Here is a 14,673-nt window from a genome sequence, read left to right as displayed (position 1 = left end):
AGGTTTTTACTCACGAAAGCTCATGCCCAAATAAATCTGTTAGTCTTTAAGGTGCCACCAGACTCCTTGTTGTTTCTGAACAGAAATGTCATTTCCATTTTTCCCATCTCTACCTAGATAGGGATTGCATTTCCCAAATAAAAGGCAACATGCACCTGGTCAGGAAGGAGATATCTTCAGGAGCGACCTCCTGCAGGGCAGGGCATGGCCCACAACCGCTTTGGGAGCCCAATGCATGGGTATTTTGCATAGTTACAAGTCATTTACTAGGGAATCCTCTTCCCAGCCCTTTAGAAAAAATATTGACCTAACCAATTGAACAACAGGGGGATTGGGATGGTGATGGAGAATAAGGGAATCCCTCTGACTTACCCTATCTTCTGTTGTTACAGAGGGTAAAATGACAATTTTTCCTATCCCTGCTCTTTATTATAGTTCAATATATTTTAAGTGAGGAAAATGGTAGTAAAAATATCTGCTCTCCAAAGCAACTTGAAGTAACATCAGAGCAGCCGGGAATGAAACAATTTGTTCCCCAAGAGGGAACTTGATGACTAACAATTGCTTTGAAATGGGGGAACAGTATAACTGTGATGCTCAGGGTTTGTTTAGACTAGGAAAAGTGATGGAGTTTAGGTCAGGTCAAGGGGAAAGTTAATGCCAGCCACTGCTCCTGGGCTGCATCTGTACTACAACTATAATTGTCTTTTTACACCAAGATCACTAACTTGAGCAGCCAACGCCATGTACAGTCCTAGTGGATGTAAGGCACAGGTGGTTTTTTCAATCAGTGTAGCTTGTTGGGATCAAACCTCTCTCCCCCCTGGAGCCGATGAACTTTCCTGGCTGAGGGACACACTCCTACAACTCAAAAGGAAAGGAGTTGATAGAAAAGATCACAGGACTGACCCCAAAGAAGGGTGAGCTGCAAAGGCAGAAGCAGGCAACTCATCTGGTGGAGCTGAGAGGCGACGGTGAAGATGGTGCAAAAATCACTATGTGGGAATTAGCAAATGTGATTTTTTTTTTAATTTTTTTGGCCAGCCCTAGTCAAGGGATTTATTACAGTTCTCTCTCATGTGAATTTTCTGATGTCTAATAAGGCTTGAGCTATTACTGAAGCTTTTCCTGCATCAAAGCATGTGTAGGGTTTCTCTCCTGTGTGGATTGTCCTATGTGTGATAAGGTTTGAGCTCCGATTAAAGCTTTTCCCACACTCAGAGCATCTCTCCTGTGTGGATTCTCTGATGTCTGATAAGGCGTGAGCTCCACCTGAAGCTTTTCCCGCATTCAGCGCATGTATAGCAGGCCTGCACAATATATGGGCTCTGGGCAGCATGTGGCCTGCACGGGCTCCCTGGGTGGCCTGCAGGGGGTGAGTGGGCAAGCAGCGGAGTGGAGCAAGCCAACGGCTGCCTGGCTGGCTGACCAGGTGGTGAAGAGGCCAGTGGCGGGGGGGCAGGTGAGCTGGCGGTGGGGGAGAGGGGGCTGAGGAGGCGAGCAGACGGCGGGGGGTGAGTAGGCGAGCCTGGGGCATGGGGGGATGATGAGCCAAGTGGGCGGGCAGTGGTGGGGGGAGCTTTATACTTGGAGGCATGAGGAGGTGAGTCGGTGGCTGGAGGGGGGCATCCATTTTCAGTATTTTCATTAAAATAATTTTAAAAAATTGTTTGCTTTAATTGAAAAATTCTTAATAAAGTATCACCTCCCCCCCCCCCCCCACCTTCCTTTTCAGCCCACAGCTGTTTCGGCGGGGTGGCACTGGGAAAGGAGGGTTTATTTCCGCGGGGCTGGGCAGCACTGGGGGGGGTTGGCGGGGCTAGGGGATTTCGGCCCTCAGCTGTTTTCTCTGGAGTAATACGGCCCTCGCCGCTTTACGAGATGTGCAGGCCTGATGTATTTGGCATCTCCCCTTTGTGGATTCTCTGATGTCTGATAAGGCATGAGCTCCAACTGAAGCTTTTCCTGCAAGCGATAACTAAAGCTCTTCCCGCACTCAGAGCATGTGAAGGGTGTCTCTCTTGTGTGGATTCTACAATATGAGATAAGTTGTGAGTGCTGACTAAAGCTTTTCCCATATTCAGAGCACATTTAAGGCTTCTCTCCTGTGTGGATTTTACAACGTTTGATAAGGTTTGAGCTCTTGCGGAAGCTTTTCCCGCACTCAGAGCACATGTAGGGCTACTCTCCGGTGTGGATTCTCTGATGCGTGATAAGGTTTGAGCTCCGATTGAAGCTTTTCCCGCACTCAGAGCATGTGTAGGGTCTCTCTCCTGTGTGGATTCTCTGATGCGTGATAAGGTTTGAGCTCCGATTGAAGCTTTTCCCGCACTCAGAGCATGTGTAGGGTCTCTCTCCTGTGTGGATTCTCTGATGCGTAATAAGGTTTGAGCTCCTATTTAAACTTTTCCCGCACTCAGGGCATGTGTAGGGTCTCTCTCCTGTGTGGATTCTCTGATGCGTGATAAGGTTAGAGCGCCGATTGAAGCTTTTCCCGCACTCAGAGCATGTGTAGGGCAACTCTCCTGTGTGGATTCTCTGATGTCTGATAAGGTGTGAGCGCCCGCTGAAGCTTTTCCCACACTCAGAGCATGTGTAGGGCGTCTCCCCTGTGTGGATTCGCTGATGTGAGAGGAGGCTTGAAGTATCAATGAAGCTTTTCCCGCATTCAGAGCATGTGTAGGGCATCTCTCCTGTGTGGATTCTCTGATGTGTGATAAGGGTTGAGTGATGACCAAAGCTTTTCCCACACTCAGAGCACATGTATGGCTTCTCTCCTGTGTGGATTCTCTCATGTGTGATAAGGTGTGAACTCCGATTAAAGCTTTTCCCGCACTTAGCGCATGTGTAGGGCTTCTCTCCTGTGTGGGTTCTCTGATGTGTGATAAGGTCTGAACGCTGACTAAAGCTTTTCCCGCACTCAGAGCATCCATAAGGTTTCTCACCTGTGTGGATTCTTCTATGTTTGCTCAGGGTAGAGCTGTGATTAAAGCTTTTCCCACACTCAGAGCATGTGTAGGGTGTCTCTCCTGTGTGGATTCGCTCATGTGAGATGAGGCTTGAACTATCAATGAAGCTTTTCCCGCACTCAGAGCACATGTAGGGCTTCTCTCCTGTGTGGATACTTTCATGTGTGATAAGGTGTGAGCTCCGATTAAAGCTTTTCCCGCACTCAGAGCATGTGTAGGGCATCTCGCCTGTGTGGATTCTCTCATGTGTGATAAGATTTGAACGCTGACTAAAGCTTTTCCCACATTCAGAGGATGTGTAGGGCTTCTCTCCAGTGTGGGTTCTCCAATGTGTGATAAGGGCAGAGTTCCAACTGAAGCTTTTCCCACACTCATGGCATGTGTAGGGTCTCCCTTCCAAGTTGATTCTATCGCATGTTATAAGGTCTGAGTGGCTACTGAAGTTTTCCTCTGGCATCTGCTGAGTCTCACAGGCTTTTGCTTTTTCTCGGAGTGCACAACTCTCGGAAACATTCCCTTTGGATCTTCCTGATAACGTTCCATGTGGTTCTACTTGCTCAGCATCTTCCTGCTGGGGTTTCTCCTCCTCATTCTCACTCACCATCCCATCACCTGAATGGGAGACACAGAGAATCCAGACATAGGTCACTCCCTGCGCCAGAAAGAAAGGAAATCTCAGAAAGAGGAATGGAAAAAGGGATGAACAAACCAAAATATGTGTGGGATAGATCAAACCTATCAGGAGCTGATTTTTCGCAAACCCTTCCCCAGAGGAGAGAGGAAGGGATCAGTTTTGGTCTGCATCTCACCAGAACACTCACGGGAAAGCAAAATCGGGGATGGACCTGCTGCCAGTTGTCAGTCAGAATAGCTGGGAAGCCATGTGTGACATCTGCCATAATGATTCCATTCTGCAGGGAACTATCCTGAACTTGGAGAGCTCACAGGGTCTTTGTAGGGCATCGCAAATGTTTCCTGCATTCCTAAACAATTGTTCAGTTGGTTTAACCAATTCCTCACCTGTGCAGGCAGCTCTCAGGAGCACTTCTTTCTCAGACCCCTGGAGGTCTGGGACCCACGGCTCTTCCCCTCGTTCCAGCTGCAAGATCACATCAGGTTTGGAAACTGGAAACCCTACTCCAGGCAAAGAAAACAAGGGAGGTCAGTTGAATTCGTGGGATACTTGTCACAAAGAATATTCCATGGTTTTAATTCCAGCTCATTTTTAAGCAGTAAAATACCAAGGCCATCTTCCCTGGCTCAAAGTGGCAGGAGAGGTATTATTATTATGAATCATATTCATTACCTTAGTGCCTAAAGTCCAACTAACAGTGGGTCCCCATTGTGCTAGGCACAGTACAAACACAGAACAGTAGATGACCCATGCTCTGAAGAATTTACAATCTAAATAGACAAGACAGAGACACGGATTGGGGGGAGGAGTAGAATCCACTGTTAGAATAGGGATATTCAGGCCTGCCTATAAAGTCTATACTTTAAGAACTTAGGTGTATTTTTATCACTTAGCTAGTTACAGAGGTATAAAAACAAAGAATCAAAATCACAGTCTGCCTGTGTATGGGGCTTTTCTCACTAGGACAGTCTGAGGTCTTGTTCTTAGGTTAAGGCCTTTGGTTAAGCAGCAGGGGCAGCTGTAAGCTGGGAAGCGTAGGGTCACATCCTCACCTCCCAAACCCGTCACACTGAAATAAGGTGCTATTGGGCTGTTGGGAAGACGATCCTGCCTGGATAGTGCCCATCACCACCAGATAAAGAAACAGATCTTAAGATGGTTAAAGAAAACTTAGTTTGATAGCATCCTGTCTGGCAAGAAATCACTTATCAATGGTTGTGGTTGTGAACCCCTCATTTACGTATTGTTTTATCTTTATGGCCACCACTTTTCTATTGTTAATCTGTCTGGTTCTCTAATTGTTTCTTTCTGCTGTAAAATTAATGTTGCTAGATGTAAATAAATTACGTAGTGGGATATAATTGGTTAGAGAATTATGTTACAATATGTTCGAATTGGATAGTTAAATTTCAGTAAAATGATTGGTTAAGGTATAGCTGAGAATATGACAGAATATAGGGTCAAACAGGAGGGGGAAAGGAAACTGGAATCATGTTTCTTAAGGGGGGAAAACAGGAACAGGGAATGGGGACACAGGCAAGGCTCTGTGGCATCAGAACTGGGATGGGGGAAACAGGGAAAATGCGTTATCAGAGCTGGGAAAGGAACACTGGGGAACAGACTATCACGTATAGAGAGAAGCCCGACTGGTGTGAAGGGCTTCGGAATATGCCTGCTTGGAAACTAACCCCAATAAACATTATCTGCGCTTCAGACTTCTGGTCTTTTGCTGCTTCCTGTCAGCGTGACAAGAACCAGGGAAGTGGAAAGCCCTCTAACAAAACTGACATGACCTGATAACCAACAGGTAAGCCTTTAAGGAAGGTTTTAATACATTTTGGAACTGATCAGGGATTCCCACAAGGACTGATGAAGGGGCGATGGTAAATACACATTTTGATCCTTTTCTTGTTTTATGTTTTCTCCATAAGGTGCACTGTCATGGATCCATAGGATCTGTGCAATGCCCTGGCTTTTAAACAGTCCTTGGAAGGTGCCCCTTGAGTGCACTAGACCCCCGAGGGGTCCCACTCTTCCACAAGGATAGGCCATGTAGCTTCAATACCTGAGACTGAGCCTCTGGCTTCAACACTCCTATTTCAACCTGTCAGCTCGGTCAGCAGGTCCAGCTGAACGACACTCCTGTTCAGAGACTGCTCCTCAGTCAATGCACGGAGCAAGTTTTTGCTGTGACACTTGACTTTTAAAACATAGCAGGGTTTATTAGTCAACTGAAACGCAGCATTGGAAAGTCCTTAGATGAGCAAAGGGAAGCAAAAAAGACAATATAGTCCATACTGGCCAATGTCCTTGAGCCACGCTGCTGTAGTAAACGTTTTGGTTTCCTTTCACTGTGACTGTCCATTTGTCTTCGCTCTGGTAGAGCTCCCAGCGTCTGCGAGCCCAGTTCTTCCTGCTCCCAAAAACATAACGAGTCCATCTATACTTCACTCAGCCAAACGGAGATCCTCCCATGGACAGGTGACAATTATTCCCTTGTCTCTGTTGGGTATTCCATTGATGTAGGTTGGTTGAAACCAGTCCTTAATAACCCATTCATATCACCCCATGACAGATACATGACTCCTGCTCGTTATAATCATAGTAACACCAATCACAGAGGGAAACTGAGGTGTGTATTGGCATCATATCACCAAAAGTATCACCAAATTCCCACCTCTATCACACACACAGTGCTCACAGCCCTTGGAGAGAAAGCAAAGCACAGGAACTGGATGGTAGTCCAGTGAACACAGTGGAGAACAAGCTGCAATCCTCAAACCCTAATCAAAAAGAAGAGGCATGTGGGTCGCTACCCATACAGAGGGGCTGGTTAGAGGCCTGATACCTGAGAGGGCATTGCTTGAGCACACCATGGAGGCAGGTCAAAGGTTTAGCTACCCCAGAACTGTGACATCACAAAAGCACGTTTTGGGGAATTATTCACATAGCTGGAGTCGATGTACCTTAGGTCGAGTTACTGCAGGTCTACTTACCTTACTCTTCTCGTCAGGGGTAGAGTACAGGGGTCGACTGGAGAGCGATCTGCAGTCAATTTGGCGGGTCTTTAATAGACACGCTGCATCGACCACCGGTGGATCGATCTCAGAGCTTTGATCCCGGCTGTAGTGTAGTCCCTGCCCTTAATAACCCATTTATCTATATTCACCTCCTTGCTCCTCCATGCATATTCCAAGCTAATAAGCAATACTCTGATAATGACATTTTACCTCTAGCTAGTATAAAATTGCCCACAGGACATGTGACTAGGTCATAGATCATAAAATCAGGTTGGGGTCATCAGGAGTTATTCACGTAGCTGGAGTTGCGCAGCGTAGGTTGAGTTACTGTGGTAGTGTAGACATAGCCTAAGCTTGCTACAGTTAAGGGCCTGTTATATTAGGTTGAGGCTTTGTGGGAGTAGTTATGCTGAAGTCTGGGATTTACCCAAATAGGCTAAGGAGAGAATCCCAGGTCAGATATTTTGCACCCTCATTTTAAGAGACTAACGAGTAACCACAAGCAGGTGGAATATGCCACAGGATTCTGAAAGAAGGAAGTTTGGGGCGGGCTTTAGCAATTAGGTTGCTATGCAGTATCTCAGTAGTTGGACCGCATTCATATATTGGAATTATTAATAAATAAGTGATGTAAATCATGAGTATTAATGCTTGATGCTTAATTATGGACTTCCCAAAGGCCACATATGGGTTGGGGCAGCTATTGACATTATTGTAATCAGAGTAAAGGAGCAGATATGGTATATAGCCATCCTATTACCATAAGGAAATGGATAAAATACCTCTCCTAATTATCATTTTTTCATTTTGTCATGTCTCCGAGACAGTATAAACTGAAGAAGGGCCTCCCTTCTGAGGGTCTCCCTTGCCCCTCGATCTTTGTTTCCAATGGTATACATAACTTGTAAGTATGCACAGTGCAAGACTCTCTTTACTATACTTATCTTAGTCTAATTGTTATGTGTATTGATCCTTGCCTATGATTTCAATTATAACTGTCTGTATTAAATTAAGTTTCTGTGTGTTTCACCAAATTTCATGTTCACAATTAACTTTAAGTTGCCATGTACAAGGGCAGTTGTACCCCAATACGTAGGTGTAAAAATTGTACAGGCTACCCTACGACCTTGTAAAAAGCAACAGAGGGTCCTGTGGCACCTTTAAGACTAACAGAAGTATTGGGAGCATAAGCTTTCGTGGGTAAGAACCTCACTTCTTCAGATGCAAGTAATGGAAATCTCCAGAGGCAGGTATAAATCAGTATGGAGATAACGAGGTTAGTTCAATCAGGGAGGGTGAGGTGCTCTGCTAGCAGTTGAGGTGTGAACACCAAGGGAGGAGAAACTGCTTCTGTAGTTGGATAGCCATTCACAGTCTTTGTTTAATCCTGATCTGATAGTGTCAAATTTGCAAATGAACTGGAGCTCAGCAGTTTCTCTTTGGAGTCTGGTCCTGAAGTTTTTTTGCTACCACCTGTGACATCATCAACAAAGTGCCCATTTGTGCTTGGGTATTGGCCCTATTATGGGAGGAAGGAATGCAGCAAGGACTCAGGGTCGGTGACCGGGGTCGCTGTGCATAGAGATGGGGAGGTTATATGGGGAAGGGGGTAATGAGTGGGAAAGGGAGGTCAAGAGTTAAAATAATAATATTTGGGGGGAAATGTATAATGAAGTGAAACTGAACAGAAATAAAACTGGACTGTAAGCTCTAAAGAAACAAGGCTTGGGTAGGGATTCGAGGTTAAAGGTCTGGGATCCATCACAGCTCTAGATCCCCAAACCTCTCTCCCTCCCACTGACCCACCCAGCCCACTTCCTGGGTGCCCTTCCTAAACACTCTCCTCCCCTTCTTCCCATTACCCTCAATTGTCACCACTTCCCAGCACCTTGGGAGCTTCTTGTGTTCCCTCCTCTTCTCTTACTACCTCATCCCTTCCTGCTGCTTCTTAGCTCTAATCCTTCACATACCTTCCCCATGTCCTGGCACCCCAGAATTATCTACTCCCTCCTTTTTCCACCTTCCCACAGCTCTGTTCTCCCTTCACCCATGGGGTTCTGAATGGCAACTTTATGCACTCTCCTATCAAAAGATGAGCTCATCTGACTGTCACACAAGTCATGCATGAGTCCTATAACTATTTACTCAATTTAGAATTTACAGGTGGCATATTTTCCTCTTAAAATGAGGAAAAGGCATGAAAACTCTAATTATTAATGTCTCCAATAAGGATCCATTAAATGTAATTTTAAAATGACTGACAGCACCAAAAAAGCACATGTCCAAAAATTATTCTAGTGGGTGGGAGATAAGGCAAAAAAAGGGGGGCAAGGAAATGTCTCAAAACTTGTATGATGAATAAAGGTATAAAGTTATTACTACTCAGGTTCTTTAGAGACCCCATCGCTTCTAATAACTGAGGGGACAGGACTCCTTACCCAGCAAGACCACCGTCTCATAGTTCTCCTGCATGACATCCTTGTAGAGGGCTCTCTGAGAGCGGTCCAGCAGAGCCCCCTCTTCCCTGGTGAAATACACAGCCACCTCCTCGAAAGTCACTGGCCCCTGAAAGAGCAAGAGTCCAACACTCAGTATCTGCTGCCCCAGTCACAACCCCACTATTCACAGAACAGTAGCACCAGGTAAATGGAAGTTCCGGGAGGCATATGTTAACAGAGTCCCACCCCACCTTCCCTAGAGCAGCCAGGAGGCATCAGGGGGTAGAAAGAGAGAACCTTTGTGTCTCCCAACTCACACATGGAGGCAGGGTCTTCACATTTATCATATACCTACTAGTCACGGCTTGATATAGGAGATGGGGCTATCTCTGGACCCTGCTGGTGGCTCCCTGGTAGAAATCCTAACACTTTCCAAATAAAATATATGGAAGGAAGGGGAAGTCAATAGTAAAGAATATAAGTTAGAAGGTCAGAATTGTAGAAAATTGGTAAGGGAAGATATCAGAAATCAATGACCAATCAATGAAAATAAGAAGGAAGTTTTGAAAAGTATATTAATCCTAACAATGGTAGTGATAAATTTCTAGACGGAAATGGCAGAATTATCAAAAATAATGCAGAAGAGGTAAAAGTGTTCAATAAATATTTCTCTCCTGGATTTGGAGAAAAACAGATGATGTACTCATATCATAAAATGTTGACGATGACACTCTTTCCATTCCAACAAGAACTCACGAGGACGTTAAACAGCAGTTATTAAAGTTAAACATGTTTAAAAAAACAGGTCCAGATAACCAGGTCCAAGAGTTTTTAAAGACCTGGTGGAGGAGCATGGTGGGCTATTAATGTTGATTTTAATTAGGACTTGGAACACTGGGGAAATTCCAGAAGACTGGAGTACAGCTAATGCTGTACCAATACTGAAAAGTGTAAAAGAGATGACCCAGTTAATTACAAGAGTGTCAGTCTGATATCAATACTGAGCAAAATAATGGAGCAGTCGATACTGGATTTCATTAATAAAGAATTAAAGGAGGGTAATATAATTAGTGCCCATTAAGAAAGGTTTAGAGAAAATAGATCCTAGAAAACTAACTGGATATCCTTATTGAATGAGAACAAAAGTTTGGTCACAGCTAATAGTATTGATGTAATATACCGAGACTTCTGTAATGCATATGACTTGGTTCAGCACAATATTTTGACTAAAAAACTAGAATAATACAAAATAAACACAGCATACATTAAATAGATTAAAAACTGTGACTGTAAATGGGGAACCATGGTCAAGTGGATTTATTTCTAGCGGGTTCCCACAAAGATTGGTTCTTGGCCCTGTGCTATTTAGCATTCTTATCAATGACCTAGAAGAGAATATAAAATCAGCACTGATAAAGTTTGCAGTTGCCAGAAAGATTGGGGATGGTGGTAAGTAATGAAGGTGGGAGGGATAGCTCAGTGGTTTGAGCATTGACCTGCTAAACCCAGGGTTGTGAGTTCAATCCTTAAGGGGGCCACTTAGGGATCTGGGGTAAAAACTTGGTCTTGCTAGTGAAGGCAGAGGGCTAAACATGATGATCTTCCAGCTCTATGAGATAGGCATATCTCCATATATTATAAGTGTCAATAGTTTCAGGCTCCAGTACTGGGAGTCTGTGAAGTTTTCCCAGCCCTGGCTGGAGCGTTATTTCCTGTTCCACAAAGAGGGGAAGTTCCATTCCCAACTCCTGTGCCTTGAAATTAGGCCCTATCAGACACTACACCCCATATTCAGCATAGTAATATGATTGGAACATAATTATGATGCATTTTGTGCAAGATGCATCATGTGCTGAATATGATTATCCTATTTGTGTGCATGGATCATGTTTGTACTGAAGTTATGGTTGTTGACTATGTATCTGCATTTCAAATGTGCTTACTCTGGGTAACACCCACAACTAGCCTTTCAGGTACAACAATGAAGAAGCCAGACAGTGCTGATGACTCATCAACAAAGAATATGGCTAATGGACCATGGAAGCGTTTAGCACTCAGCAGGGCATGCTACGGCATGTGACCAGACCACATGACAATGAACTCCATTTTGGTACCTGTATTTTTCCACAAACTGGACTGGGAAATGACCTTGGAAAAAAGGGGTCCCGCCATATGGAAAAGGTACATAAGGTAGGGTGTGACATCATCTCTTGGCCTCATTCCCCATACAAGAGAACTTATGGAAACACCTGAGGAAGTAAGACTGAACTGGGGGAAGTGCTGGTCTCAGGGTAAAGGCATTTCTAGCTTGTGTATGGAAACTTGTGGGCCTGCTTGTACCATCAGTCAGGGTGAGAAATTGCTAATTCAAATTCTATCCATCTAGTATGTTAGGCTTAGTTTGAGTTTTTGGTTATTTGCTAAGTAATCTGCTTTGATCTGTTTGCTATCACTTATAATTGTTGGGATATGTTAGGGTTAAGTAAAAGAGCTGTGAAGCTGCTAATGTGCTGACATGGCAGTAGGGGACAAAGGCATAAGCAGGCAGCAATTCTTTGCTTAATAAATAAGTTGCCATAGTTTTCCTTTCCCTGTTGCTTGTAAGAATTGATAAGGATGCAGCTGCATGAGAAATCTAGTTGTCGGAATGAATGTCCTTTGTGTGAAAGAAAGTAAAATAAATGTTATCTCCCCTTCCCTTCCTTTCCCAGCTACATAAACAAGCCCTGGCTTATGGCCCCTTCCTCCCTCCCCTGAGAACTGCTCATTGCCCCTTCCTCCGTCCCCTGAGAACTGCCTATTAAGGAAATTTGTAGCAACACATTAATGCAAAGAACTGTATTTTCAAGGTAAAAATGTCTGTATGACATGTGTAATCCTGTGAATAATAGATAGGGGTGGGTATACTAACAGTATGAGTGTTTCTATTACTTAATAAGGGTTTTGGGGGTGTTGTAATGGATGTAGGCGTGTACATACTAACCGAGATAAAAGGAGTGTGATGTAACTAATGCAGTGCTCACTCGACAATTGGGTCGAGGGGAACATGTATCACAATAAAGAAGCCCGTACTCAGATCCGCCTCTGAGTTAACCTGCCTCTTTATTCTTCTAAAAATAATCATTTAACATCTATCTTTCTGCAGTTAATAAACTTGTTTTATGCTTTATCTTAACCAGTGTTAAGTATTTTGAGTGAAGTATCTGGGGAAAATTTGAGATTGGTTAGCACAAGCTTATTGTGCGTATCTTTCCCATATCGAGGGGAAGGAAAATTATATTAATGAGATTACATTGCAGACAGCCCTGTGCACTATAAGATGGTATAATTCTGAATTTATACTACAGCAAGTGTACAAGGTTGGGGAGCTGGGAAATCGGCTGTTGTCTTCTATCTGTCCTTGAGTAGCTTAGGTAAAGCACTCAGGTAGCTTAGTTGGGTGTATGGCACCACCTGCTGTCATGTTGGGTGATAACAGGGCCTGGAGAGCCTGACTGAATCTCCAGCAAAGCAGTGTGAGAAGGGCCAACCCAGCTTGAGGGTTAGAGGGCATAGCGGTTCCCAGAAGCCCCCGAGACTGCACCCTGGGGGTGACAACCCATGACATCCTAGATTACACAAGTCTCAGAGGGTTTGTCACATCCTGTTATTTCCTGCTTCCCACCACGTGTAGCAGCTACCACCTTCTTATGCCTTTATTGCTCCTCTCCCTCCAAGCAGAGCCCAACACCAGCTCCGTGATAATCTCTTACCTGAGCCACCTCCATTGCAGCCATTTCCTTCCCCCTGGGAGGATGGGATGATCTGGAGCAAACGTGGATGTTATTCTGTAGTCTGACAGGACGAGAAGGGAGAATGTGAGAGAATTCAGATGGGGTTTTCATCCATTCCACATGCTGATTCCCCCCAGGATTTTTCCATGCTAATGGACATTCTAGGTTCTGCCACACTGTAAAGCACAGAGTGACCTTATTCCAGAACAGGCCTAGCCCCCTCCCACCAGGGTGTAACCCTCTGAGACATGGTGACACCCTCCCAGTAACAGTCTCTCTGTTACACTTATAAAGTTTGCGGATGATACCAAGCTGGGAGGGGTTGCAAGTGCTTTGGAGAATAGGATTAAAATTCAAAATGATCTGGACAAACTGGAGAAAAGGTCTGAAGTAAATAGGATAAAATTCAATAAGGACAAATGCAAAGTACACCGCTTAGGAAGGAACAATCAGTTGCACACATACAAAATGGGAAATGACTGTCCAGGATGGAGTATTGTGGAAAGGGATCTGGGGGTCACAGTGGATCACAAGTTAAATATGAGTCAACAGTGTAACGCTGTTAGAAAAAAAGCAAACATAATTCTGGAATATATTAGCAGGAGTACTGTAAGCAAGACACGAGAAGTAATTCTTCTGCTCTACTTCGCACTGATTAGGCCACAACTGGAGTACTGTGTCCAGTTGTGGATGCCACATTTCAGGAAAGATGTGGACAAATTGGAGAAAGTCCAGAGAACAGTAACAAAAATGATTAAAGGTCTAGAAAACATGACCTATGAGGGAAGATTGAAAAAATTGGATTTGTTTAGTCTGGAGAAGAGAAGACTGAGAGGGGATATGGTAATAGTTTTCAAGCACATAAAAGGTTGTTACAAAGATGCGGGAGAAAAATTGTTCTTTTTAACCTCTGAGGATAGGATAAGAAGCAATGGCTTTAAATTGCAGCAAGGGCAGTTTAGGATGGAGATTAGGGAAAAAACTTCCTGTCAGAGTGGTTAAGCACTGGAATAAATTGCCTAGAGAGGTTGTGGAGTCTCCGTCCTTGGGAATTTTTAAGAGCAGGCTGGAGAAACACCTCTCAGGGATGGTCTAGATAATACTTAGTCCTGCCTTGAGTGAAGGGAACTGGACTAGATGACCTCTCAGGGTCCCTTCCAGTTCTATGATTCTATGAACCAAAGGCGAGAGAAGAGCAGAATGAAAGGAGTCACTTTGGGTGATTCTCCCTGTCATTGTCCCCAAGGCAGGTCTCTCAGGTTTACAAAGTTGTTTGATGCTCCAGCCTTTATACAGTCTCTCCTGGGAGTGCCCCCTTTCAAGGGCTGGGCCTAGTTTTAGCTTTTGACAAGCGTGAACTCAAGGGCGCTGAGACTGGGCCTTCTTGCCTTAGCATACCTAGCTTTTTTCTGTGGCTCCCCAGTGAGTCCAAATGAGTAGATATGCCTCAGAGACTGTGAACATAAGAAGGGCCCACTGCGTCAGATCAATGGTCCATCTAGCTCAGTGGCCAATGCCAGGTGCTTCAGAGGGAAAGAACAGAACAGGGAATCATCAAGTGATCCATCTCCTGTCACCCATTCCCAGCTTCTGGCAAAGAGAGGCTAGACACACCATCCCTGCCCATCCTGCCTGTGACACTGGCAGATAAGGTGTTAGCTCTTGCAAAAGCCCCCATGTCTTAATTGAATATTGTGATGGGGCAAGGGCAGATGGCTACAGTAAAGTAGTGAGGAACAGGTATGTTAGCCCCAGGCTAAACAAATCCCTGGTACCATGGTAACCAAATGACAATTGCTCCAGGTTAATCAAGACACCTGGAGTCAATTAAGATCCTTC

At 44.6% G+C, this 14,673-nt stretch overlaps 3 protein-coding genes across 4 annotated transcripts in view; 1 reads left to right on the top strand and 2 right to left on the bottom strand.

Annotated features, from left to right (window-relative positions):
- The window catches only part of LOC117870001 (zinc finger protein OZF-like), an 876,360-nt gene that overhangs the window by 678,116 nt on the left and 183,571 nt on the right, over positions 1 to 14,673 (top strand). The gene's annotated exons all lie outside the window — the stretch shown is intronic.
- LOC117870043 (zinc finger protein OZF-like) overlaps positions 1 to 14,673 on the bottom strand; it is a 191,604-nt gene that overhangs the window by 160,265 nt on the left and 16,666 nt on the right. The gene's annotated exons all lie outside the window — the stretch shown is intronic.
- Positions 90 to 6,462, bottom strand: LOC117870015 (zinc finger protein OZF-like). Its single transcript, XM_034757180.1, has 3 exons — positions 5,902 to 6,462; positions 3,990 to 4,103; positions 90 to 3,581 (listed from the first exon to the last, which is right to left on the bottom strand). The coding sequence occupies exons 1-3, from the start codon at positions 6,041 to 6,043 to the stop codon at positions 2,182 to 2,184; spliced, it is 1,656 nt and encodes a 551-aa protein (XP_034613071.1). The 5' UTR covers positions 6,044 to 6,462; the 3' UTR covers positions 90 to 2,181.

This window comes from Trachemys scripta, chromosome 25 (genome assembly GCF_013100865.1).
Source record: "Trachemys scripta elegans isolate TJP31775 chromosome 25, CAS_Tse_1.0, whole genome shotgun sequence".
Taxonomy (NCBI): Eukaryota; Metazoa; Chordata; order Testudines; family Emydidae; genus Trachemys; species Trachemys scripta.
The sequence above is the reverse complement of the archived record's forward strand: the minus strand, read 5'-3'. Positions and strand labels throughout refer to the sequence as shown.

Bases quoted from the DNA above. Each gene is read 5' to 3' on its own strand.
- LOC117870015 (XM_034757180.1), bottom strand. From the start codon at position 6,043: ATGGACTCGTTATGTTTTTGGGAGCAGGAAGAACTGGGCTCGCAGACG. The intron at 4,104-5,901 runs GTATGGACTATA...TGCCTGGAGTAG, and splicing joins TGGCTCAAGGACATTGGCCA to GGTTTCCAGTTTCCAAACCT. The intron at 3,582-3,989 runs GTGAGGAATTGG...TCTCCCATTCAG, and splicing joins CCTGAGAGCTGCCTGCACAG to GTGATGGGATGGTGAGTGAG.